The 24,498-nt window shown below is 38.2% G+C and overlaps 1 protein-coding gene across 4 annotated transcripts in view; it reads left to right on the forward strand.

Moving 5' to 3' along the window:
- The window catches only part of STXBP4 (syntaxin binding protein 4), a 242,270-nt gene that overhangs the window by 134,658 nt on the left and 83,114 nt on the right, over positions 1–24,498 (forward strand). For all 4 annotated transcript variants that reach the window (XM_072646739.1, XM_072646741.1, XM_072646742.1 and 1 more), the window contains 4 exons: positions 1,084–1,260; positions 4,384–4,500; positions 5,545–5,594; positions 9,674–9,807. In XM_072646739.1, coding sequence (XP_072502840.1) covers positions 1,084–1,260; positions 4,384–4,500; positions 5,545–5,594; positions 9,674–9,807 — 478 coding nt within the window. The remainder of the gene's footprint in view (positions 1–1,083; positions 1,261–4,383; positions 4,501–5,544; positions 5,595–9,673; positions 9,808–24,498) is intronic.

The raw sequence follows: 24,498 nt of genomic DNA on the forward strand, positions 1-24,498 counted from the left end.
GGATTTTAGCTGGGCTTGAGAGAAGCCAGGGAGACCTGTAGAAAATAAGAAGGGAAAGAATTTTGGGTGTGGAGGTCAGCCATTGAAAATGCCCAGAGTTGGGAGATGGTTTAACAGGTATGAGGAATAGCAATGAAGTCAGTCTCACTAGATTGTGGAGAATGTTGGGGTGAATAAGTTGTAAGAAGCCTGGAAAAGTAGGAGGGGGCCAGATTAGAAAGGTCTTTGAATGCCAAAGTTGGTTGTTGTTTTTTTTTTTTCTTGGAAGTGATAGGGTACTATTAGAAGTTACTGTGTTGGGGTAGGATATGGTCAGATTTGTGTTTTAGGAAGATTGGTTTGATGGACTACAGTTGGAAAAAAAAAAAACAGCTTGATAGGGGGAGACCATCAAGAAGATTATTGCTCCATGAAATGATAAGGCCTCGGGATCCACTAGGGGCTAAGATCTAACCCCTCTACCTTAAATTTCTTTTTACTCTTACCTGTTTTTATCCCTGTCAAATCATGTCACCCATATGTTTTCTTTTTCTGTTCTCTCCTTTTCTTTGTATTTTCAAAATATTAATATAAGGCTGCATAAGGCAGCATGCTGCAGATCTATATTGTGATTTGAAGAGTAGGGGATTCCTGGTATGGGAACTCCCTCTACCATTACAGATTAGCACCTTATCTATAATTAATAATCTTAGAAGATTCTTGAGGGCACTGACAAGTAAGTTCAGTAACTTGCCCAAGGTCCTTCTGTGTCAAAGGCTGGACTTGACTCTAGTTTTTCCTGATTCCACACCCAGTTCTCCAGCCATTAAAATATGCTTCATCTCATAAGACTATATGTGATCCAAGTTTATAATATTCTCCCTAAGGAAGAAAAATGTCATGTGTCATCCAGCATCATTCATCAAGGTGACTATCGATATGCTAGTGAGTTGTCTTGTGTTATAATCATCCTGTTTGTTCACATTGGAAGCTAAAGAGTAAAATTTTGGTTAACCTCATTTTCCCCCCAATAACAGGGAGGAAAATATTTTGTTTGAGCCACTGAACCATTATTCTGAGTGGAATCTATTTTGTCATCTGCAGGAAGCTAAAGCCATCGTAGAAGAGACGAGAGCCCTGCGAAGCAGACTTCATCTTGCCGAAGCAGCTCAGAGGCAGGCCCATGGAATGGAAATGGACTATGAGGAAGTAATTCGCCTGTTAGAGGTTGAAATGATGGAGCTGAAGGCTCAGCTTGCTGATCACTCTGGCCAGAGCCAAGTAAGCAAAACTGTGCTCTTTCTTGTTCTCTCTCCTTCCTCCCTTCCTTGCTCTCTTCCTCTCTCTTTCTCTTTCCTTCTCTTCCTCTCCATCTTCCTCTTGCTTTCTCTCTTTCTCTCCCTCCCTCTCTCATCACCTCTCTCTCTTCCTCTTTTTGCTTCTCTCTCTCTCCTTCTCTGTCTCTTTCTACCTCCTCCTCTCTCCCCCCCACTCTCTTTCTGTCCCTTTCTCTCTCCCTCTCCATCTCTCTCTCTGTCTCTTGCTCTTCCCCTCCCTTCCTCCCTCCATTCATCTCATAGTTACCGTGGTTTCCTTTCTGTTATCATATATCCTGTTTTCGTTTTATTTTCATCTTCTCTTCTAAAGTAGGTCAGTGTTTGTCTTTTTTTTTTCAATAACTGTAATGATCTGTCATGAAAGGAGTAATAAGAAGGTCATGATTCTTCCTTTCTCCAGAGATCTTTGGGTTGAGAAGAGCAGGAACCCCAAATTTATTTGGGTCATCAGTCAGTGTGGCAAAGGTCATACCCTCACTTCTAGAAGGGACTGCATTAACACTGAATTGCAGGCAGGGATGGCTTTTTCTGTTTCTAAGAATACTAGTTTGTTTTTCTTGAATTTAAAAAGAAAGAATGTGATATTTGAAAGTAATAGATTCAAGCAATGAAAGACCAAGGTCCTCTCAAATTAATCCTCCCCATCACCTCACTCCAAATTTAAAGGGTACCATATGTTTTTACCAAGTTTTTTTTTTTAATAACAACAAAATAATATGATATATGTATCTCAGGGAACAGAATTTAAACCAATTAAATTTATGTAATAGGTAGGCAGTGTGGTGCAGTAGAAAGTATGATGAATTTGGAGACAGAAGACCTGAGTTCAAATCCAAGCCCTGCTACTTACTAGATGTGTGACCTTGGACAAATCACTTTACGCTCTCTGTGCCTCAGTTTCTTCATCTATAAAATGAGGGTTTATGACTAATAGTTTTTTAAGATCCCTGTCAGATATGAATCTGTGATCCTGTCATTTTATGAACCAGGTCCAAGTCACAGATCTACTACTTACTCCCTGCATGACCTTGAGCAAGACACAGCCTCTCTGGGGTTCTGTTTTCTCATCTATAAAAATAAGGGCATTGGACTAAATGACCTCCAATGTTCCTTCCAGCTCTGTATCTGTGATCAAGATTGACTCCATTCATTATAATTTGAAGATGGGATGCTCATACATGTTTTGTTATAGAGAGTTGCAAGGCTATTTTGCCAAAATAGATTTTTTTAAACTTTATTAAGGCACTACTTACTTACAGAATGGGTGCTTTTTACTCCAGGTTTACTACCACATCAATTCTGATCATTTATTAAATACTTGCTTTAAATTTTATAAATTTAAAATATACCTGAAGTGTGAACCTGAATTCTCCAAAACTCAAACCAATATTTACATAACTAATTTTCTTAACAGATACTAAAGAGTTGTCCATTTAATACCCTGTAAAGATAACCCTATATGGGATCACAAAGGGTCAGACATGACTGAAATGACTAAACAACAACAAAAGTGACTGATAAATAGTTAAATATCCATAGCATTGTTGTTCAGTCGTTTCAGTCTTATCTGACCCTTTGTGAACTTTTGTGGGGTATTCTTGGCGAAGATCCTGGAGTGGTTTGACATTTCCTTCTGTAGCTCATTTTACAGATGAGGAAACTGAGGCAAAAAGGGTTAAGTGACTTGCCCAGAGTCACACAGCTAGTAAGTGCCTGGAAGATGAGTCTTCCTGATTCCAGACCTGGTATTCTATCTATTGAGTGACCTAACGGCTCCCGCCGGTATGTAATAGGCACTTAATGAATGTTTATTGCCTGACTGACTTGTAACTGGAAACTGAAATACATGTGAGGGAGAGCAAAGACTGTCTTTTCCATTTGTATCATCAGCACTTGGCACAGTGCTTTGCACACAGGAAGCACTCCGTAAATGCTTCATTCATTCACTCCCCATGGTGTAGTAGTTTGAAAGCCAGCTCAAAGTCAGAAAGTCCAAGTGCTGCCTCTGATGTGTGCTGGCTCTGTGACCCTGGGTAAATCACTTAAACCTCTTGGTGCTCGAGGCAGCTAAGACTCTCTAAGTGGCAGGGAAAAAATGGTAACCTTCTTTGGTAGAGGGAATTTTCCTCCTCTGGGACTCCATATACCTGTTAAATCACAAGTCCTGCCCTTTCTCCACTCCCTTTGTATTTATTTTGGATACACTTCTATATTTCCTTCTTTTCTTTCACAATGAAATGTAAGCTTCTTGAGAGTATGGGTTTTTTTTCCCAATATTTGTGTGCCCAGAGCTGAGAACAATGTTTGGCACAGAGTAGATGCTTAATAAAAATGCCTGTTGATTAACTGAAAAGGCCTTAGATTTAGGGCTAGAAGGGACCTTAAAATTCATTTAGTTCAAACCCCATTCTTGTAGGTGAGAAAACTGAGGCCCATAGAAGAATAATGACTAGCCCATGGTCACATATGCAGTAAGCACAGAAGGTAGAATTTTAAGCCAGGTCTTCTTTATAAGATAGAGGCAGCTATATATATATATATATATATATATATATATATATATATATATATAGAGAGAGAGAGAGAGAGAGAGAGAGAGAGAGAGAGAGAGAGAGAGAAAGAGAGAGAGGTGTAGTGGATAGAGTGCTGGATCTGAAGTCAGGAAGGACCCATCTTCATGAGTTCAAATCTAGTCTCAGGTACTTACTAGCAGTGTGACCCTGGGTAAGTCACTTAACCTTGTTTACCTCAGTTTCCTCATCTGGTTCTCTGAGAAGGAGATGACAAACCATGCCAGCATCTTTGCCAAGAAAACCCCAACTGGATTCAGAGAGAGTCATACATGACTTAAAAATGACTGAATATCAACAACTTCCTCCCAGTCCAATGTTCATTCTTCTATACAGCCCCACCCCTCATTGGGTGAGTGCCCCTACTAAGAGAAAAGGAAATTCTATGGAGATTTTTTGCTGTTAGTTCATAACTGAAAATATGAGAAATGAGGAGCTGCTGATAGTACAACCTTGAAGAAATGCTTAAGCCCCTTCTTTCTGTGTCTCTTCACCAGGAAAGTTTTCAAGACTTAAGAAAGAGAATCACGGTGTTGGATTGCCAATTGCGGAAGTCAGAAACTGCTCGGAAAACCTTTGAACTTACAACTGAGAAGCTGTTGAACTTTGTTGAGGTGAATTTGACTATGTATCATAGGTGTGGCTAGAGCGTAGGCTATCCATCAATCCATACTCAATGAATGATTGCAATTTATTATGTATACATATGCATTCCATAGAGAAGAGAATGCTCTTTCATCAAGTGAGGGGGAAAGAAGGAATGTGAGCTTAAACATTATTATATCAGAAAAAGACCAATGTACATAATATGCACAAGTGCACACACATCTGTGCATGTATTGTGTATGATACATGTATGCATGTATGTATGTGCGCACATGTTGGCACTTTGTAGATTTACATTCACATATGTAAATTTATTATTAATGATGCCAGGTCTTTTGAAGGAAAGTTTCACATTTGATGGCTAAGTGAAATGTTATCACTGCTCTTAACTATAGTGCTGACTTTAGGAAGAAGGACTGAAAACTTTAAAAATGCCCCGGTGAGGAACAGACAAGCTATTATGACCCAGACACTTAAAGAGAAATAACTGGAAAAGCGTGACCAGAAAACATATTAGTTTTTAGGGTATATTTTTGTCAGACCTTCAGAGACAGTGATATCCAAGTACCCTATGCTTGGGGAAGAGACAGAGAGAAAGAAAAGAGGGGTGCTGTTAGCATTTCTGAGAAATACATGCAGGTAGAAGTGATTTTTCCTCCTACAAAGGAGAAACTTGTCTTCAACCCAGAGTTTCTAGCTCAGATGGCTAATAAGTCATGGAGAAGACATGAGTCTTTATCTTCCTTCAAAGCTTGTCTGAGGTGTTCTCGTCTTTTTAAAGCCTTACTCAATTCCCCCGGCCTCCTCTCTACTACCCCATCCCATCCCCAGTTAGGGGTGCTCACTTTTTCACCAAATGACCTTCAAGTGCCTTGTTCAGATTCATATGACATCTCCAGGAAAAGGGAATCTCCTTTAGAGCAGGGATGGATCTGGTTTCTTCTGTGGATTCCCCATACCCACTGTAGGCAATTAATGTTGTTTGAATTGAAAACATTTTAAAACAAGGCATCAGACTCATGTGTGTCCTTCTTTATTTTGTTTATCTGTAGACAATCCAAGAAGTGCTTTCTGATCATTCTTCTTCCATGTCAAATTTAAGGTAATGTTAAATCTAGATAATATGAAATTACATGTTGTCTTCCCCATTAGACTGGGAGCTCCTTGAGAGCAGGGACTGTCGTTTTCCTTTCTTTGTATCCCCAGCACTTAGGACAGTGCCTGGCACATAGTCGGTGCTTAATAAATGCTTATTGACTACATTACCAATTTTATTTTTCTTTGTATCCCCATCACTTAGCACAGTTCCTGGCACATAGTTGCCATTTAATAAATGTTTGTTGACTGACTATTTTTAAATACCTTCTTTTCTAATTCCGTAGCCAGTTCCCTTTGTTTTTACAGGTAGGGCTGGATCTGTTTTTTTCATTATGTGAAAAACTTCTGGTTTGGAAAAATCCCTTCACGTGGGCAGATCAGCATTTCATCCACAGTGCGTCTTAGAAAGTTGGTTAGGCCACTTTGAGATAGTAACTTACCCAAGGTCACGTACCCAGTATAGCACCAGCAGCAACAATAACAAGAAGATATATGTAGCTCTTTCTTACATATATTATGGCATTGATCCTCACAACAGGCCTGTGAGGTAGGTGCTGTTATTCACCCCTTTTACAGAGGAGTAAACTGAGGCTGAGAGCTTTGCTCAGGATCACATGTTAGTAACTGTCTGAGACAGTATTTGAACTCACTTCTCCCAGATCGCAAGTCCAGCATTCTATCTGCCATACCAACGGTTCCCATTGAGTAGCTTACAGACCCTTTGCAATAATATTCCTAGGAATTCATGCTAAAATATCTTTAATGGCACCTTAAATATTAGATTATTATCAGTAATGTGTTAAATTACCCTGGAGGTTCACAACACATTTTTATTGTTATTGTAAAGGATTCACAGAGCAGATCCCACTAGGAACCACTACCCTACAACGATTTCATTATCTGTCAGAAGTGGGAATGGAAGTTCAACCTATGTCTTCCTGATTCCTAGACTATCTCTCTCTATCCACCATGCCATATTTCTTCTTGTTGAGTTGTTTCACTTGTGACCCCATTTTGGGATTTTCTTCACACAATACTGGAGTGGTTTGCCATTTCCTTCTCCTGCTCATTTTACAGATGAGGAAACAGAGGTTAAGTGACTTAGCCCAGGTCACACAGCTGGTAAGCGTCTGAGGCTGAATTTGAACTCTGTGCTCTAATCCACTGCACCACCTAGTTGCCCTACCTGTAATGCTAATGAAATTAAAGATCTTCCCTACCCATTAATGGGCTTGTGCATTAAGGGGAGTTTGATTAGGGAAGATTTGTAGAAGGCTCACAACTTTTGTTAATGAGGCACTGGTTCTCAAGGGTTGTGATGCCCTCTGGTTCTGAAAAAGGCATGAATACTCTGAGGTGAGGTTTTACTTTGGGACTTACTCACTGGAAGCGTTTGTTTGGCCAGACAAGACTCTGGGCAGCCACTAAGGAGTCCCCTGGCTTTGAAAACCCAGATGTTGGTACTTCCCTCTCTGGTAACTATGTTTGTATTATCAGACAGTTGTCTGTCCGTTGATCTGTCAGACAGTTGGAAGCCATGACTGTTGGTTGATCTTTGTTTCTCTATTGTATTTTCTCTGAAATTCAGGGTGCTGACTTTTTCCCCTGAACTAAGTGGATGATAACATGTGCTTGATTAAAGTGATTGTTGACCCCTCAAAGTTGCTTTCCTTTTAGAAAAGCAAATCTAAAAACCTGTGATAGCAGTCCCTCCTGTGTATGCCAGGGTGCTTGCTTTTATACTACCCTGCCATGTTAGCTCCTTTTAAATTGTTATTTTGTTCTCTGTTTGTTTTTTGGTGAGGCAGTCCTGGTTAAGTGTCTTGCCCAGGGTCACATAGCTCATACGTGTCAAGTGTCTGAGGCTATATTTGAATTCAGGTCTTCCTGACTCAAGGGCCAGTGCTCTATCTACTAGGCCACCTAGCTATCCCTAAATTGTTTAAATAAATAAAAAGCACTAATCAAAATCTTGGTCCCATTAGCCAATTTCAATTTAGTTACTCAGTTTTTATAACCAGCCAGATTTTTTAAAGCTATGCATTGTTTTTGTCATTTTCATCAACTAATAGATAGAAGAAGAAAAATCTTGGTGGTCCTCCTTGGCCATCCTTTGTCCACAGGATGTTTCAGACTTGATACAAAAGTGGCCTCCTTTAAATTCCCTGATAAGAGCAACGAGAGCACCAACAATATTTGTTTATTCTTCATCCATTGTCTGAGGTCACTTTGATACGCCTGTCAGATCTCTTTTTCTTTTGCCTTGTGCAGAGAAGGGATTCCTCTTCATGCATTTTCCAGGTGATGTGACATGGGTTTACAGCATTTATCACTCTTCACAGGGACATCATCTCCTTCCAGCTGGGCCCCTTTTGCTAAATGCACAAAATAATCCCTGGTGCCCTTTGTCATCCAGCAGTAGCCATTCAGTGAATGAGGATGACTCATTCTGATTCAAGGTGCTTTGTGTGTGTCCTCATCCCACTCTCACACTGAATGTCAAAAAATACCTGCAATCGTCAACTTTTGTCCATGTTCTAACATAATGCCCTGTCCTTTGGGATGAATGAATCTGGCACACTGCCAGGGCCATTCATGGAAGCTTTTATGTGATTCTTAGAGTCAGTGAGGGATTATAGCTTATTGCCCTTGGAGAGTCCCATTTCACCAGCAAATGAAGCCCTATTTCTCTGGCTCATTCAAACCAATCAGTAAAGGCCTGCTTAGGAGTCAGCAAAACCTAGTTTCAAATCCTATGTCTGATGTATTAGCTGTGTCCCTATTTGAAAATCAATTAGCCTTTCAATTTCTCATTCAACTTTCAAAGATAATATTAAAGTCAATTGCTTATCTGTAGCAGTGAATGAAGCCTGCATATTGGAAGCTTCAAATACAGAAGAAACCACTAGTCTGAACCAAAAATATGTATTTATATAATGGAATTATTTTAGTCAGATTCTTGTCTTGCCCTACCTCAAGCCACAATGTGAATTAGTTTGAAATACTCATTGTTTTAGGGTCATAAATAATCATAGATTTAGAGATGGAAGGGAAGTTAAAGGTCATTCTGTCCAGCTCCCTCCTTTTGTATCTAAGAAAACCAAGGCTGAGAGAGGCTGTTTCACTTACCCAAAGCCACAGTTAGTAAGTGTCCAAGGTAAAATCTGAACTCAGGTCCTCCTGACTCCAAGCCTGGTGTTCTATCTACTGCAGATAGCCTTTGAAATTTTGTAAAGGAAACTAAGATGAAGACCTCCATTTGTACTTGAATTAGCAGACTAGCACTTAATTTTTTGTGGCTCACTGTTATTAATCATAATTTGTTTTTATGTAATATATTATAGTTACAAAGCACCCATCATTCTGTTTGATCCAGTATCATGCGGGGGGAAAACAGGATTTTTATTATGAATCCTACGGTAAAATATGTGATATAAATAGAATCTGTATCTTTTCACTTGAGAAAACCAAGGCACTGAGCATTTGCAACTTACACATGGTCACACGGTTATTGGTGGCAGGAGTGGGACTCTGGATCCCCTGAACTTCTGATAACTGGTTCCATATTTGTTCTACTGCATCTTCCTGTCTGTTCTGATAACCACTCAGTGCATGTCTAGATAACGCATACATGAACAACCACTGTTTTGTCCAGAGTTCAACATTGTGTCCCTTTCTAGGTACTTTGCTTAACATTTTTCCCCACTAAGACTTTGTTCCTTCTTAAATATATCAGGTTGTATTCAAGTTCACGCAAAACTTACCCTTTAAAAAGAAAAGTAAATGTTTTAAAGTGTTTAACATTTGGCTGACAATTTGGACCTTTTGCAGAAGCTATTTTATGATTGACATACAATCACAGATCTGGTTTAGAATTACAAATGATGGTATTCCAGCATTCTCAGAATCTTTCATTATAATACCAGGAATAGATATTTTTTTCTTTTGCACAAACTTCTCACCAACCAAGAGTCCTCTTTTTTAAAACTTCTTAATTACTGTCCTTTTTAATAAAAGGAATATCAGTTCCATGATTTAAAAAAATAATTCTACTTTATTTTCTATCCCTCTCCTTCCCTTTAGTGACCGAAGATCAGTGTTAGGTTCTCAAGCACTGTTCCCTCAGCTCACAAGAAATGGACGCAACGTGACAGCAAACCTGGTTCAGGAATCCAGGGAACTTGCTCGATCTGTCCGTGCCCTTCTGGATGTGGACCGTGAGTTATTTGTATTTATTTTTTACTTATTTGGTTTATTTGATGTATAAGGCGATAAATCAGTTTAAGAGATAGCCTCCTTATTCACATAACTATTTAATTTTGTCAGGTAGGTTTTTCCAGCATAAGATACCTATACAAGAAAGGCCAATGAGTGTAAGTTCAGAGAGGCAATTTCAAGCTTGATATGAATAAAAATACCTTCCCACTGATTAGAGGCTGTCAGAAAATAAAAGGAAGATGCTGTTTTCACCATCACATCATTCATCAGACAGAGAGATTGGATGGTTGAGGGATAATAGATTTACAGTTAGGTGGGACCTTGGAGGACATTAAGTCCAAACCCCTTTTATTATAGATAAGCAAACTCAGGCCCTGAAAAGTTATATGCCTGAGGTGGCATTTGAGCTCCTGTACTCCTGATTCAAGACTGCCAGGCTGCTTCTCATGACTTCATGAGAACATAACCTTTGTTGGGTCATGTGCTCCTTGAACAGTCTGATGAAACCTATGGACCCTTTCTCATATTATTTCTGAGTGCCTAAAATTAAATCTGTAAGATTACAAAGGAAATCAGTTAGATTGAAAAACAGTTGCCAAAACATATGAAAATTTTTAAAATTCAAAGACCCCAGGTTATAAAACCCTCATCCTAGGATTACAGGGGTGATTTTTTCAAAGATGTTTTGGTGGGTGATATGTAATAATTTTGTCATGCGGTTGTTTCATGTGTTATTTTATTAGTGCTAGATTCTACTTAAATAATTAAATCCGTAATCTAATTAATTAAAAGGCTGAATAATAATTAAATGCTACTATTGTTGTCAATCCTCATATAAAGACCTTTCCTGTGCCATTGTAGTTTCAAGGTGACCCTGGCTTCTCAAACATTATGTCAGTAGAGCACAAGTTTTTGCAAAGTCTAGTAAGTTGGAAAACCTTTGATTATGACCCAGGGGGTCTTGTCAAAGTTCTAACCTAGCTAAATTCAGAGAAGATCATCACCATAACATTGACCACCAAAGAACACATTTTTTTTCCTTTTTAAATTCTTGCCACTGTAATCCATGATGCCATCTGTTAAGGCTTTAGAGAAGGGGTGAGGGGCAGAGCTTACAGTTTGCCCCATGCTGCCAAAATTAAGGGATGATATTGAAAAGAGCATCATTGACTTACATGAACATTCTGAGGTTTTGATTATAAAAAAATTCAGACTTCTCCCCAGGCAGAGTAAAATGTTAAGGGTTGACCTGTTAAAGACATGCCCGATTTATCTAGAATCAGAAGTTTTGATTAGTTTTGCTCACAAGTCTTCAGTTACCAGCACTGTGTAACCAGAGTGATCATGTGACCTTTTGACCCCAAGGACCTGTGGCCACTCTCTCGGTCCAGGGCCATCTTGAAGTAAGCAGTAAAGAGATCACTCGGTTTTAGCCTCACGATGGTTCTGTTCCTTTACGTTCCTTTTAACAAAAGACTGTTTTCATTCTGCAGATGAATGACAAGAATTCAGATATGGTAACCCCTTTCCTCATTTTTCTAACATTAGAGAATGAGAAATATTTTTCATTCTCCTTTGCTGCTTTTAATCTTTTATCCCCTGGGAAGCAGGATAACTAAATGTGTTAGAACAGTGTGTTAAAGAAGAGTCAATACAATTTTTTTTAGAGCCCCAGAAATAACATGTATGACTTTGGTACTGGAATTTTGTGATAGCTATTTTACATGGCCAGGTACTTTATTTACTGACTTTCCGCAGTGCAGCTGTTGGTTGCCAGACATTTGATCCCTAGTATTAATGTATTTGAATTTATAAAGTAAAATAAATGTTTTTGAATATTTGTATGTAAATTCCATTAAAAAAAAGCAAATCCTATTTTAAACATATTAGAGGAACTCGTGAAGGAATCTGGAGATTTTTATTTAATTTTTTCGAGAGAATAATCAACATGATTTGTCTGGTTTCTAAGTTCAGATTTTTAAAAATCAAGGAGTTTTTTAGGGAATAGGCCACAGCTGCACTCACATTTCCCAAAGGACTTAACCATTAGTTAATTAACTTAGCAGTGTTATTAACTAACAGTTATTATCATTAACCTGTAGGACTGCTAAAGATGATTACTTAAGGGAAATATTTGAATACTTAAAATTTAGCAAAAGATATTATCCTTTTGAAGAAAAGTAGAATTTAATTTTGCCTGTCTTTATTATAGTTTCTGATTGTTGTAAAATTATATCTGCATTTTTGTTTTAAACTAGAAGTGTTGTGCAGTATCTGTATCCCTCTTGTCGTTAGGAATGAATATGATGGTGTTTTGCATGTGACTTTAACTCAATTTATTGTAGAGATCTCTCTGATTCTGGGTAATTCAGGCAAATCACATTTGTCTTCTTTTGACTTCACGCAAATTATAATTTTTCCATTTCATAGCTATGTTCTAGAGTAGTGGTTTCCAGGATTCTGATTGTACAGCTTTATCAGAAAAATATTTTTGTGCAAATATCTCCAATATATGTATATTTATTTATACAAAATAATGCTAACCCATACATAACTTTTAACTCTAACAACCCTAATTCTAATAATTTTTTAAATGTCTTTCTATCTTATCTATACATACAGACATATACTCTAAAAAGATGGACAGATAGCATAAAATAGTGCACAGAGAGACAGACAGCCTAGGAGATAGGATAGCCTATGTTCAGATCTTGAATCTACTATGTATTGTCTGTGTGACCCTGGGCTGAATCCCTCATTACTATTCAGGGTTTCTTAAACTGTGGTGACTCTATGTGAGTTTACAAAACTTTGGCAGCAGTAGAAGGTTTCTGAACACGCAACGATCAAAAATTAATTAAAAATCAAACGCGTAGTGAATCTGAAGTATTTCTGGCAGTGCTTGCCTGTGTTGCATTGGCAACTTTACTGCAGCCTTGGTTCTGAACATACAGCATGCACACTTTGCACTGTTCATGCCCTCAGGCTATGCAATGCCAACTAACTCTACTAAAATGTGAAAAGGGGTCACGAGTGGAAAAAGTTTAAGAATCCCTGCAAAGAGAAGTCTCTGAGGGTATACACTGCAAAAGAGGCACCAGCCTATATTTGTAGAGATAGTTTCCATACTGGGGAGTTACATATACCAATGAAATCACAAGTCTATTTCCTATCCCATCTATAAGTTTTATATTTATATGCGTGTGTGTGTATACTGCTACACTATTAATTATGCATGTCATAAAATAAAAAATAAAAATAGAATGAGATAAGGATGAAAAAATATTTGAGTATAAGAATCAAATTGGGAGTTCATTGAAGATTCATTAAATAGAGGAGTGACATTGACAGACTTATATTTGTGTTTTTCTTGCAGTAGTTAAGGTGAAAAGTGGTACGGCCTGAATTGAAGTGGTAGCTATGTGAGTAGAAAAGGAGACAGATGTAGTAGATTAGAACCATTAGAATTTGGCCAAGGATTAAATATATAGATATGCGGTGAGGAGAGACAAGGAGTCACAGATGACCCTTAGGTTGCAGAAACTCAGGTAACTAGAAGGATGTTGGAGACCTTAACAATAATTGTAAATTTGGAAGATGAACAGATTTGGGAAGACAGATAACAGCTCATCCTGTGTGACTCACCCTGTCCCAACCAAAATCAAAAGACAAGGAAGGAGAGGGAGGTTGTCTTATTTGCTGAGCATTCCCACCAAACAGCAGTTGTGAGTTGGAGGCTCACACTTGTCTCAGAAGGAAAGTACTTGTGAGCTTTTACAGCAAAGGAAAGTGGGGCAAAGATACTTATTATTGTTGTGGTTGTGTTAGAGGAATGCTCCACAAATGTCTATCAGAGAAAGAATGGGATGCAGCCTGACTTCCTACCTTCAGATATTTGATCACATACCCCTTGGGGTCAGGTGATGGCCCCTCCATAGGACAGCACCTTGGCCTCCATTTTGGAGATGGCTGGTCAAGAGGATGAGGACTGACAGAAATCTGAATGAAGTATCACTGTAGCAGTTTAGCTCAACTTAGACAGTAGAGGTTTCTTATCTATATAAGTTTATTTTTTAATCCTGTTTTAAATATGTTATCCCAATTGGCATTGATGTAGCATTTTATGGTTATAGATTGCTTTACATTCATTCTCTCTTCATCTTCCCAGTAACCCTGTGTTCAGACTCCTTAGCTTGGCATTCAACTTTTCACAATCCAGTGCTTCAGCCTAACTGAGCTACTTGCTCTCCATGGTACTTGTCCTGTGCTTTCCTGCCTCTGGGCCTTTGTTTACACCATTCCCTGGGTTCAGAATAGCCTCCCACCCCACACTACCATCTCCATCTTTTGCTATTGACATCCTACTCCTCTTTTAATGTTCTAATTTAGTGCTACCACCTCTTCTATGCAGCTTTTCCTGAATCCTGTGGTTCATAATGATTTTGCCTTCTTAGAGCACACATAGCACTTTGTACTTCTCTTACATGCTCATCATATATATTTTTGTATTGAAATTACTTAGGTATCTCAGTATCCCCTATTAGATTTGAACTAGAAATCCAAACCCTTGGGGCAAATTTGGTTTGTGTAAGGTATGTGGACTAGTAGTGTTGCTGCACATAGTCCAACCACCACTGTAGGTATATACTAGGGGAAAGGAGGTAGCCTATTCCCCAAAGAATATAACCCTTACTCCTCAAGAGTTTGGGAGGAAAGGCCAGTACCAGGAGAGAAGGATACCATAGTAAATTCTTGATGGTGTAAAGTCAGGCATCTATACTGAGCAGAGGCATGAGTCAGTGGAAGACCATGAGACACCCTGAAAGTGGTCAACATAGAAAAGTACTTCCCTCATCCCTTATTCTGGTAACCTGAGCTAAAGCTCCAATCACCTAACCCTAATATTATGTCTCCATTTACAAGATTGCTGCTACCACTACTGCCAAGGGATTGTGTCTTAGTTAATCCTTGCATTTCCTTTAGTGCCAAGCATATTGTTCTGCACACAGTAGACACTTAATAAATGTTGATTAAAGTTAAAGTTGTGAAAGTAGAAAGTTCTAAGTATTATTATCTTCCTTATTTACAACAGAAGAAACTGAGGCTGAAATATTAAGTGATTTGCTCAGGTTACTCACCTGGTGAAACTGAAAGTTAAATGCAGGTCGTCTGATTCTAAATCCAGGGATGTTTCTACTTTACTATCTTTCCAGCATCTTTGTCTACATACAGCATGAATAACTGAGACAGTTATTCAAGTTCTGGTTCAGCCTCCCCCCTCTCCTCATCACTTTGGCCATGCTTGTTGAGTTCTTTCAAAGGATTTTTGTGAAACTGAAATTATCTGGATAATTGCCTCCATTATCCACTTGATTATATACATATTATTCAGTGATTCCAGTTGCACAATAGAGAAATAAAGGATAGGTGTACTAGGTCTGGAAGAAAAAAAAGGTATTTATATTCTTCCTGCTTAAAACTAGACTATGCATAGAATGTAGAATCAAAAAAGGATATACAATTAGAAATTGTCTAGGTCAGTAGCCTGTAGAGTACAAAAATCCCTTCTTTAGCATTCCTGTCTGGTGGGCCTTCTGACTCTGTTTTTCCACCCCTAGTAATGGAGTTCCTGACCGTACACAATAATGGAGAAGTATGTCTAAAATCCTTGGTTATTTTTCATTCATTGAAAATTCATTGCTTTCCTTTTTGGTTTCAGATTATTACATAATTATTTTCCAAAGTTTTTCTTTAAAGCAAAAAATAAAAAAATATGGTGGATCAGATATTTTCTTAATGTAGAATTGTTAACCTCCATGTTGGTTTTGAATTAGAACATGCTTATCACAGAACATACTTGCCCACACATTGGTAAACAAGAAGCCAGGATAGCACTTTCTTTAGTAATGTTTATTTGTACACACACACACACACACACACACACGTGCACATACATGCATACATATTATAAATATACACATGCATGCATACATATACATATATGTGTATATGTAGCTAATGAGGAATTTGATTTCACATTGAATTGGTTGGAAACAAAATAAGACATTTTTATCTTTATTTTTCACCCTGGTCTGTAACATATTGGTGGTTTGCTCATACCCACCATGTTCCTCTCCATTTTGGGCAACCCTCAACTTAAATTCTTCACAGAATTTGGTATTCCATTCTTTTAGCCATTCCATATCACTGGAAGAACATTGATGTTTTAAAAAATGAGGCTTTTGTTTTAAGGAGAAGTGTAGATTCGTTAAAAACAATCAATCAATCCATAAGCATTTATTAGGTACTTATCCTATACTAGACCAAAAAAAAAGTTTCCCAAGGACAATCTAGCCCCCTTTCTTCTCCTTTTGTTTAACTTGGAAGCTGGCTTATTGTTCATTCTTAAGTGTCTTTTATAATAATCATTTATACTGATACTTATATTAGTTACTTATCCAGCTGTGTCATAGTGTGGATACTAGGCATGAATTACACAAGAAAATCGATTACCAGGAGGTAAAAAAAAAATGTCTTGGCTACATGGCAAGAGTAAGAAATAAACACTAGATAGTTCTCAGGTACATTGGCAGCCATATAATACTGATGTTTTCATGTGGTTTCCTTTTGGGAATAAGTTGGACTAAATGTTAACTAGTTGGAGGTCCCATCCAACTCTAGAATTCTGTAGTGCTATCAATAAAGGAAGGCACTCAGCACTTTGTGCACCTCTCATAATGCAACCAAACTGGCTTTCTGTTTTTCTCGCTCGTGACATTATCTTTTGTCTCCATGCCTTTGCACTGTCTGACCCCATGCCTTGGAATGCACTCCCTCCTTACTTCTACTTCACAGTTCATAGAATTCATAGGAAAAGAACCTTAGAATACTGCCTCAAGCATCATCTTCTACATGAAACCTTTCTACATAATCTTTCCTGCTCATTCTCATAACTGCTAATGCCCTCCCAAACTATTTTGCATATTTGTATATCTGTGTGTGTTAATTTTATATTATAGGTATATATATATACATATATATTTTTTTATATAGGTGTATATCTTTATATGTACTTATTTCCTTCATTCAAATACAAAATCATTGCAAGTTGGAATTGTTTCATTCTTTGTACTTGTATCTCCAAAAGCCAGGACAGTGTCTAGCACTTAGTAGCTGCTTCAGTAAATACTTCTTGGTTGACTGATGGATCAAGAGATGATTTATAGGAAGACATGGTCAGATGTCACACAGATTGAACAAGCCTAGATGGGTTGTAATCTATCTCCTTGGAAGGACTTGAAAGGACACATCAATAAGATCACAAAAGTATTGGAATTAAGAAACAGATTTTTCCTAGAGATGCTAGTGTGGGTCTTTCTATGTATGTTCAATGATTAACATATGCCGTGTATTCATTGTATATAGAGCTTGCCTCAAGATTAAGAACTGGATTTTGGAGCCTATCTCTAACATGTACTGGTTATGTGAGCCTGGGCAAGTTACTTACGTTCCCAGTGCCACAGATGTCTTTCCCTAAGATTAAGTTGCAGAGGTGGTGTTGGCCTACAATCGTAAAGGGAATTCTTCCTTGGAACTCTCTAAACCAATGAAATCACAGTTCTCCAGGGAAATCACTAAAATGCCATTATGTTAACTTATTAGGATATTGGCTTAGTTTTGAACTTTAATTTTTATTTTTAGCTGACATATGCTCCAATACACAATACTGAAATTGATCTGTGATTCTATCAGTGGAAATTTTTCCCCCAGCAATATAGTCTATAACCCTCTTACCTGATCACTCCCATGAGTTCCCTGCAGAAGTTCTTCCAAAGAGATTTGACCTAACGTGGTAAGAGCCTTCCATATCTTGTCCCAACATCATGAAAGTACCAATGGGAAACCAGGCCAGAGATAAAATTTTGCACACTGATTTTTTTACCAAAGCCTGAGGGAATCAGTTCTCCCAAAACAAATTATTAATAAGGATACTTTTATCTATATTTCTGAAAAAGATGAAACAGACAAAGGAAAGGAAGAAAAATACTACTTGGTTAGATGTCCCTTTTAGCAACTTCAAAAGAAATAATTTTAACAAAAGGGATGATATATATATATATATATATATATATATATATATATATATTCTTTATGCCTTCTTCAATAGACAGTTCACCTTCCCTGTCTTACCCTAAGTCATAATACAAAACATTTAACAGGTTACATTTTGCATAACGATCACTTTCTCTGTTTACTTCACAGAAGGATGCCAAAAATCTATTAAGACAGGTTGTATTTATATGATAACAAAACGGCTGATTTATTCAGTCAAAAAAACCCCAACAAAACCAAACAAACAAAAAGCTATTCAGAATGAGTGTTTGTCATCTGTTTTGTGTAGCTCTTTTCTACCAAGTCTTATATAGGTTCAGAATCTTAGTTAGCATGCCTAGGATTGTACAGGTCCTGGGAACCTAACTCTCAAGACAAGTCACACAAAATAGAGCTGTAAATTCCAAATAAAAGTGAACGCAATTCAACCCAGTAAACATTTATTGAGGGCTCCTGAGGTATTTATAGAGTGCCATGCCCACAGTAACATCCATTTGTAAAAATCTTCAGAGAAAATCTGAATTATTTTGTTGTAATGGAATTTCATTAACATGTTGCTCAACATCATGTTTTTCATCTGAAAGACCTAGAGAATGAAACTTAGCTTGACATCCTGCCTGCCTGAAGTAATTTTAATTAGCAAAAGAAACCAATCAGTTATATACCATTCCCATCCTTCCTCCCCCACCTCACCCCTCATATCCTAGATCTTTCTGTGTTTCATTTTAGTAGATGATTTAAGAATTTAGGATCTTGATTAGCTCGCTGGAGTGTTGTATAGAATTGATAGTACTTTTATCAGTGATAATGATAAAATTGTCACAGAGGTTTGAGGTTTGAAAAGGAGCTTTACATCCATTATCTCATTTAAGATATACAACTATTTGTGAAATAGGAATATTATTATCCCTATTTCACCAATGAGAAAACAGAAGGGACATGATTTGCCTGTGGTCATCCGGCTGGAAAATATTTGAGCCCAAAGCTCCAAGTTCTCTAAGTCCACTGCTTTTCACTTTTCTGAAATAGGAGTAATTGATTAATAGGTTAGGCCCAGCCCACCGTACCACCTGATAATCTTGGTCATCTTTCTCTGAGCCTGTTTGCTTATGTATAAAATTAGGGGATGGTAATAAATTCCTTCTGAGGTCCCATCTGGATCTGAATCTGTGGTTTTACTATCTGCTGGTAGGTCTCAAAACCATTTGCTGTCCATTTGTCTCCATTGCTGAGAGTCCCATCAGGGAAAAGAATGACGCACTCCTTCCCTCCTGTGCTCTCATTCATCATCCAAGAAATATTTGTTGCTCATAATTAGCTTTTAAGTGGCTCTACTCAGAAAACAAAAATAATAATCAGGAAATTACTTTGTTGATCAGTTATCTCAAGGATAATCTGGCTTTCCCCATCTGAGTCAATGATAGGTTTTTAGAAACTAAAGTAATTTTTTTCCAAAACCCCTTTTAATTAGCTTTGATTCTGCCTCTTCAACTCTTCAATGAGTTGCCAACTCTTATAATTTTACTTCTACAACAGTTCTGGCATCCATCCCCTTCTCTCTACTTATAGTGCCACTACGCTTCTTCAAGGCCTCATCACTTGTACCTGGAACTCTCCCTGTAGTAGACTCCTAATTCATCTCCCTATTTACAGAATCTCCTTCTTCATTCCGTCTTCAATATAGCTATAAATTTTTTCCCAAGGCACAAGTTAGACAATGTCACTCCCTTACTTAAAAATCTTTAGGGGCTCCCTGAATAAGCATTTATTAAGTGCTTACTATGTGCCAAGCACTACGCTAAGTGCTGGTAATCCAAAGAAAGGCAAAAATAATCCCTGCCTTCATAGAACTCACATTCTAATGGGAAACAACCTGTAAATAATACTTAAGAGATAAGCTCAGTTAGCTTCCTAGAAAAGGTTCGATTCGAACTAAATCTTGAAATACAAACTCTTAAGCCATTTCAGGCTCCTCACAATCTGACTGTGACCTGCCTTTTTAGCTTATCATCACCCTACTCCCCTTCACATACTCTAGCCAAAACTTACCTATTAGCCATTCCTAAACTCAGTACACTATCTCCTATTACCATACATTTGTACAGGCAATGCGCCACATTTGGTATGTACTCCCTCCTTGTCTCTATCCCTTCAGAATCTTTGTCCTCCTTCAAAGATTCAGTTCAGATGGCATATGGAGTGTCCAGGAGGACTGAAAACCTCCAGCGTGAGGGTTTGCTGATCCCTTTTCAGGGCTGCTTATCCATCTTTGCTGTCTACCTTTCACCCAACTCCCACCTGTGACTCCAAAAAGCTGTAGTGTATGCAGCAGCTACACCCCAGGTCTTGGCAGACAGGCTAAACCAGGTTTAGGGTGACCAGCAGGCCTCAGACCCATCAGTGAGTTAGATCTACACCAAGCATTTGTATGGATGAGAATACTTGACTCCAATAGCCATCAAAGTGGCTGAAGCAGACACTGCAAACCTCTCAGAGCTTGGGCAGACATGCCAAGGTCATCTACTGCATCCCATGTCTTCACCAGCTTTCTGGACTTCTGTCCTGCCACTGGTCTTCAGAGACTTCTGAAAAAGACAGAGGCCAACAATTTGGCACACCGCTGCATGCCTTAAATCCAGTTCACACACAAAAGTCCAGACATCACCTGTGATGTCATCCATCTTCACAAAAGATGAACATCAATAATCAGATACTACCTCTTTTAAGAATTGCTTCTTGGACCTTAATAATCTGTTGCTCTTATTATACTTTTAACTTATTATATTGTTAACCTTGTCTTTCCACCTAGGTATAAGCTTCTTGAAGGCTAGTGCTTGACTTGTATTCCCTTATAATCCTCTATGGCTCCCACCACAGCACTAAGCTAGAATTTCTTTTCCCAGTCGCAGTCTTTCCAACTCCTTCCTGTCCCAGGTAATATGTGCCTTTGAAAGCTATGCCTCCTTATATAATGGGAACCTGCATCCAGGAAAAACCCAGAACAGAGCCATAGAAGGCAAATTAAGTAAAGAAAATGAGATATTTGGGTGGAGTCGACAGTAACGTTTCTCACATCTCCTCATGTAAGCACCTACTGTGCCTATGCATTAGAGTTTAAGTAGCACCAAAATTAAAAAATAAAAGTAATCCTGAATTTCAAGTACTTACATATGTAAAGAGCTCAGAAAGACCCTAGTTCAATTCCGACCTTTGACATTTACTAGCTTTGTGCTCTTGGAAGTTTTTAACCTCCTCCTGGCTCAAGAAACTCCCTAAGACTTATCTACTAAATAACCAACAGCAGCACTATCTTGGTGGAGTATGTTCCCAAATCCAGAATTCCTGATGCTGACAAAATCACAAATCATATCCTTTGTGTATTTGTAACAAGTTCTTTGTTTTTACCTTCAGATATCATTCATTCTTTTTATTTGTGCAAAGTTGTGCTTACAGAATCAATCCTGTAAATTTAGGTTTAGAGCCAGGAGGGGCCTTAGAAGTAATCTAGTTGAGCCTTTTATTTTACAAAGGAGGAAACTGAGGCTCAGAGAGGGCATATGACTTGTTCTGATACACACTTTAGTTTAGTAAATGGTAGAGCCAGGACTCAAACCACGTTCTCTAATTTCCAGTCCAGTACTCTTCACACTAAACCATACTCCCTCTTGGAAATCCATTATGAACAAAACCAGTTTTAAACCTGATTAGTAATAACCATCTGATGACTTACCTCTTACCATAATGTCCAAGAAGTAACCATTCAAATGGACTTAGTTGGAATTACCAGCATGATTTAATCACAAAATGATACACTTTATATTTATTGATTATGTCCTTGTGTTCTGGAGCTAATCACAAGTCATTCAGATGCTTGGGTAGGAGGAAAATGGGAACATTCCATGCTGTAACATTTCAGGTTCTTCATTGGGATGATTCTTTTTTTACCTTGATTTCTAAAATCTTTTTAACATAAGGGACCTCAGGCCTAAAACTTTTGTTCTTTCTCCACTCCTTGAGGACATGGACATTTTCTGCTTCTACCAGCTGTCTGCTGGTCTACACTTATCTTTTTTCATAACTTACCAACAAGAAAATCCCTGTTCAGGAAAAAGAAGTGAGCCACAGTATTAAGACTAGATAGTGTGGCCTCCATTCCCCATCACAAACATATCAATGACCTACCTAGTATGAGGGCAGGTATATAAAGTGTCAGGAAGTAGCTTATCCTGTACCTCTTCCCAGGCCACTTATGAGAAATAATTACCCTCATTTATGTAAGGCCAACATGTTCTCTAGTGACATTTATTTGAGGTCATGTCATAACCATTGTAAAAGTGTTTCTAGGATTTATCATTCAAAGAAAAGGAAAAGCTAGTGGAAATACCATCTCATCCTACTGTAAATAATTGTGAATTGAAACTAGTTCTGTGCCAGGTGTATCAGTAGTATTTCATTAAGAAAATGCATCATGTTTATCCTTGGATTATTTCTAGAAAAAAAAAGTCTTGCATTTGTATCCCCAGAGCCTATTACTATGACAGGTGATTTGTATGTGTTTGTTGAATCAATAAGCATTTATCAAGTACCTACTATGTGAAAGGCATTGTTCTTGGCACTGAAGATACAAATATAAAAAAATGAAGCAACTTCTATTCCAAAGAATCTGGAATATATTCCAGTGGGAGAGACAACAAATATATATCTATGTACCTATATGTATATACGTATACATATATCAGCATACATATACAAACATATTTGGACATAAATAGCATTATTTGTAATGTACACTTTCATATATACCATATATATAATGCACTGTGTATTTACACATGTGTATATTACATGCATGTAATAACACAATTTGTACACATATGTAATAACATGTATAGCACAAATATAACATGAATTAATGCAGTTATATACAAAGTGGTTAAATACAAAGTAGTTTGGGATGGAGGGAAATAATAATTGAGATGGGGGGATCAGGAAAAGGTTTCATGCAGCAGATGGTACTTGAGAAGCATCTTAAAGGAAAAGAGGGACTCCAAGATAGGAGTAAGGAGGAAATACCTCCTAGGCAGGTGGGATGAGCATTGCAAAGACATGAAGAGGAGAGGTGGGATATCATGTGTGTGTGTGTGTGTGTGTGTGTGTGTGCGTGTGTGTGTGTGTGTGTGTGTGACAGAGAAAAGGCCAGTTGCCTGGATAGAAAAGTACAGAAAGGAAAGTAATAATATTCAGTGACACGGAAAAGTAGGTTGAGGACAAATTATATAGCTCTTTAAAAGGTAAACTGGGGTGGGGGGGGCAAAGCAAAGATGGTAGAGTAAAAGCAGGGACTTGATTGAGCTGTACCTCAAACCCCTTCATATAACTGTAAAAAATGACTCTAAACAAATTCTAGAGCTACGGAACTGACAAAATGACAGAGTGAAATAAATTTTCAGCCCAAGACAACCTGGAATGTCAACAGAATGGGTCTATTGTGCCCAGTGGGGAGTGCAGCGCAGGTCAAGCCAGCACGGACAGCACTGGAACAGGTCTCAGGGGACTGAATCACTGGCAGCCATGGCAGTTTCCAGATTTCTCAGCTCACAAACACCAAAGACAGCATAGAAAGTCAGTGGGAAAATTCTGTGGGTGAAGAGGAACATGGCCCCACTCTGAGGAGGGGGAATTAGTGGTGGTGGTGGTGGTGGTGGTGGCAATAGCAGCAGCTGCTTCCAGAGCTCTGGACCCACAGAGTGGGGAATCGAGCAACTGATATAAAAACCCTGGAGCCTGGCACAGCATACCTACCCTCTCCCCACCCCACTCCCAGCAAAGTCTTACCTTGACAAAGACAAATAAAAAGACAAGTATTTGGATGGGAAGATGAGCAAACAGCATAAAAAAAACCCCCTCAGACTATAGAATCTTACTTTGGTGACAAAAGAGGATCAAAACATACAACCAGAAGAAGACAACAAAGTCAAAGCTGCTATATCAAAAGCCTCCAAGAAAAATGAATTTGTTGTAGGCAATGGAAAAGCTCAAGAAAGGATTTTGAAAATCAAGCCAGAGAAGTAGAAGATACACAGGCAATGGGGTATAGAAATCTATCTTACCCTACAAGAGAGTAAGGGAGTAGGGGATAAGAGGGGGAAGGTGATAGAAGGGAGGGAAGACTGAAGGAAAGGATAATGAGATTACATGCCATATCAGGGTGGGTGGCAGGGAAGAGATGGGGAGAAAATTTGGAACTCAAAATCTTAGGGAAATGAATATTGAAAACTAAAAATCAATTCATGAAAAGGTAAACTGAGGAATTTACATTTTGTCACAAAGAGTTGGGAAGTCACGTTGTCATATCTACATTTTTAAAAATTACTTTGTCAGCAGTGAGTAGGATGGACTGATATGGTGAGACCCTTGAGGCAGAATGACCAATGAAATGGCTATTGCAATATTCCAGGTGAAAAGTGATGAGTTGGCTATGTGAGTGGAGAGAACGGGTCAGGCACAGTAGATATTATAATATCAGAAACAGTAAGATTTGGCAACTGATTGGATCGATGTAAGGAAGAATGAAGAAG

This window comes from Notamacropus eugenii, chromosome 2 (genome assembly GCF_028372415.1).
Source record: "Notamacropus eugenii isolate mMacEug1 chromosome 2, mMacEug1.pri_v2, whole genome shotgun sequence".
In the NCBI taxonomy this organism is placed as follows: Eukaryota; Metazoa; Chordata; class Mammalia; order Diprotodontia; family Macropodidae; genus Notamacropus; species Notamacropus eugenii.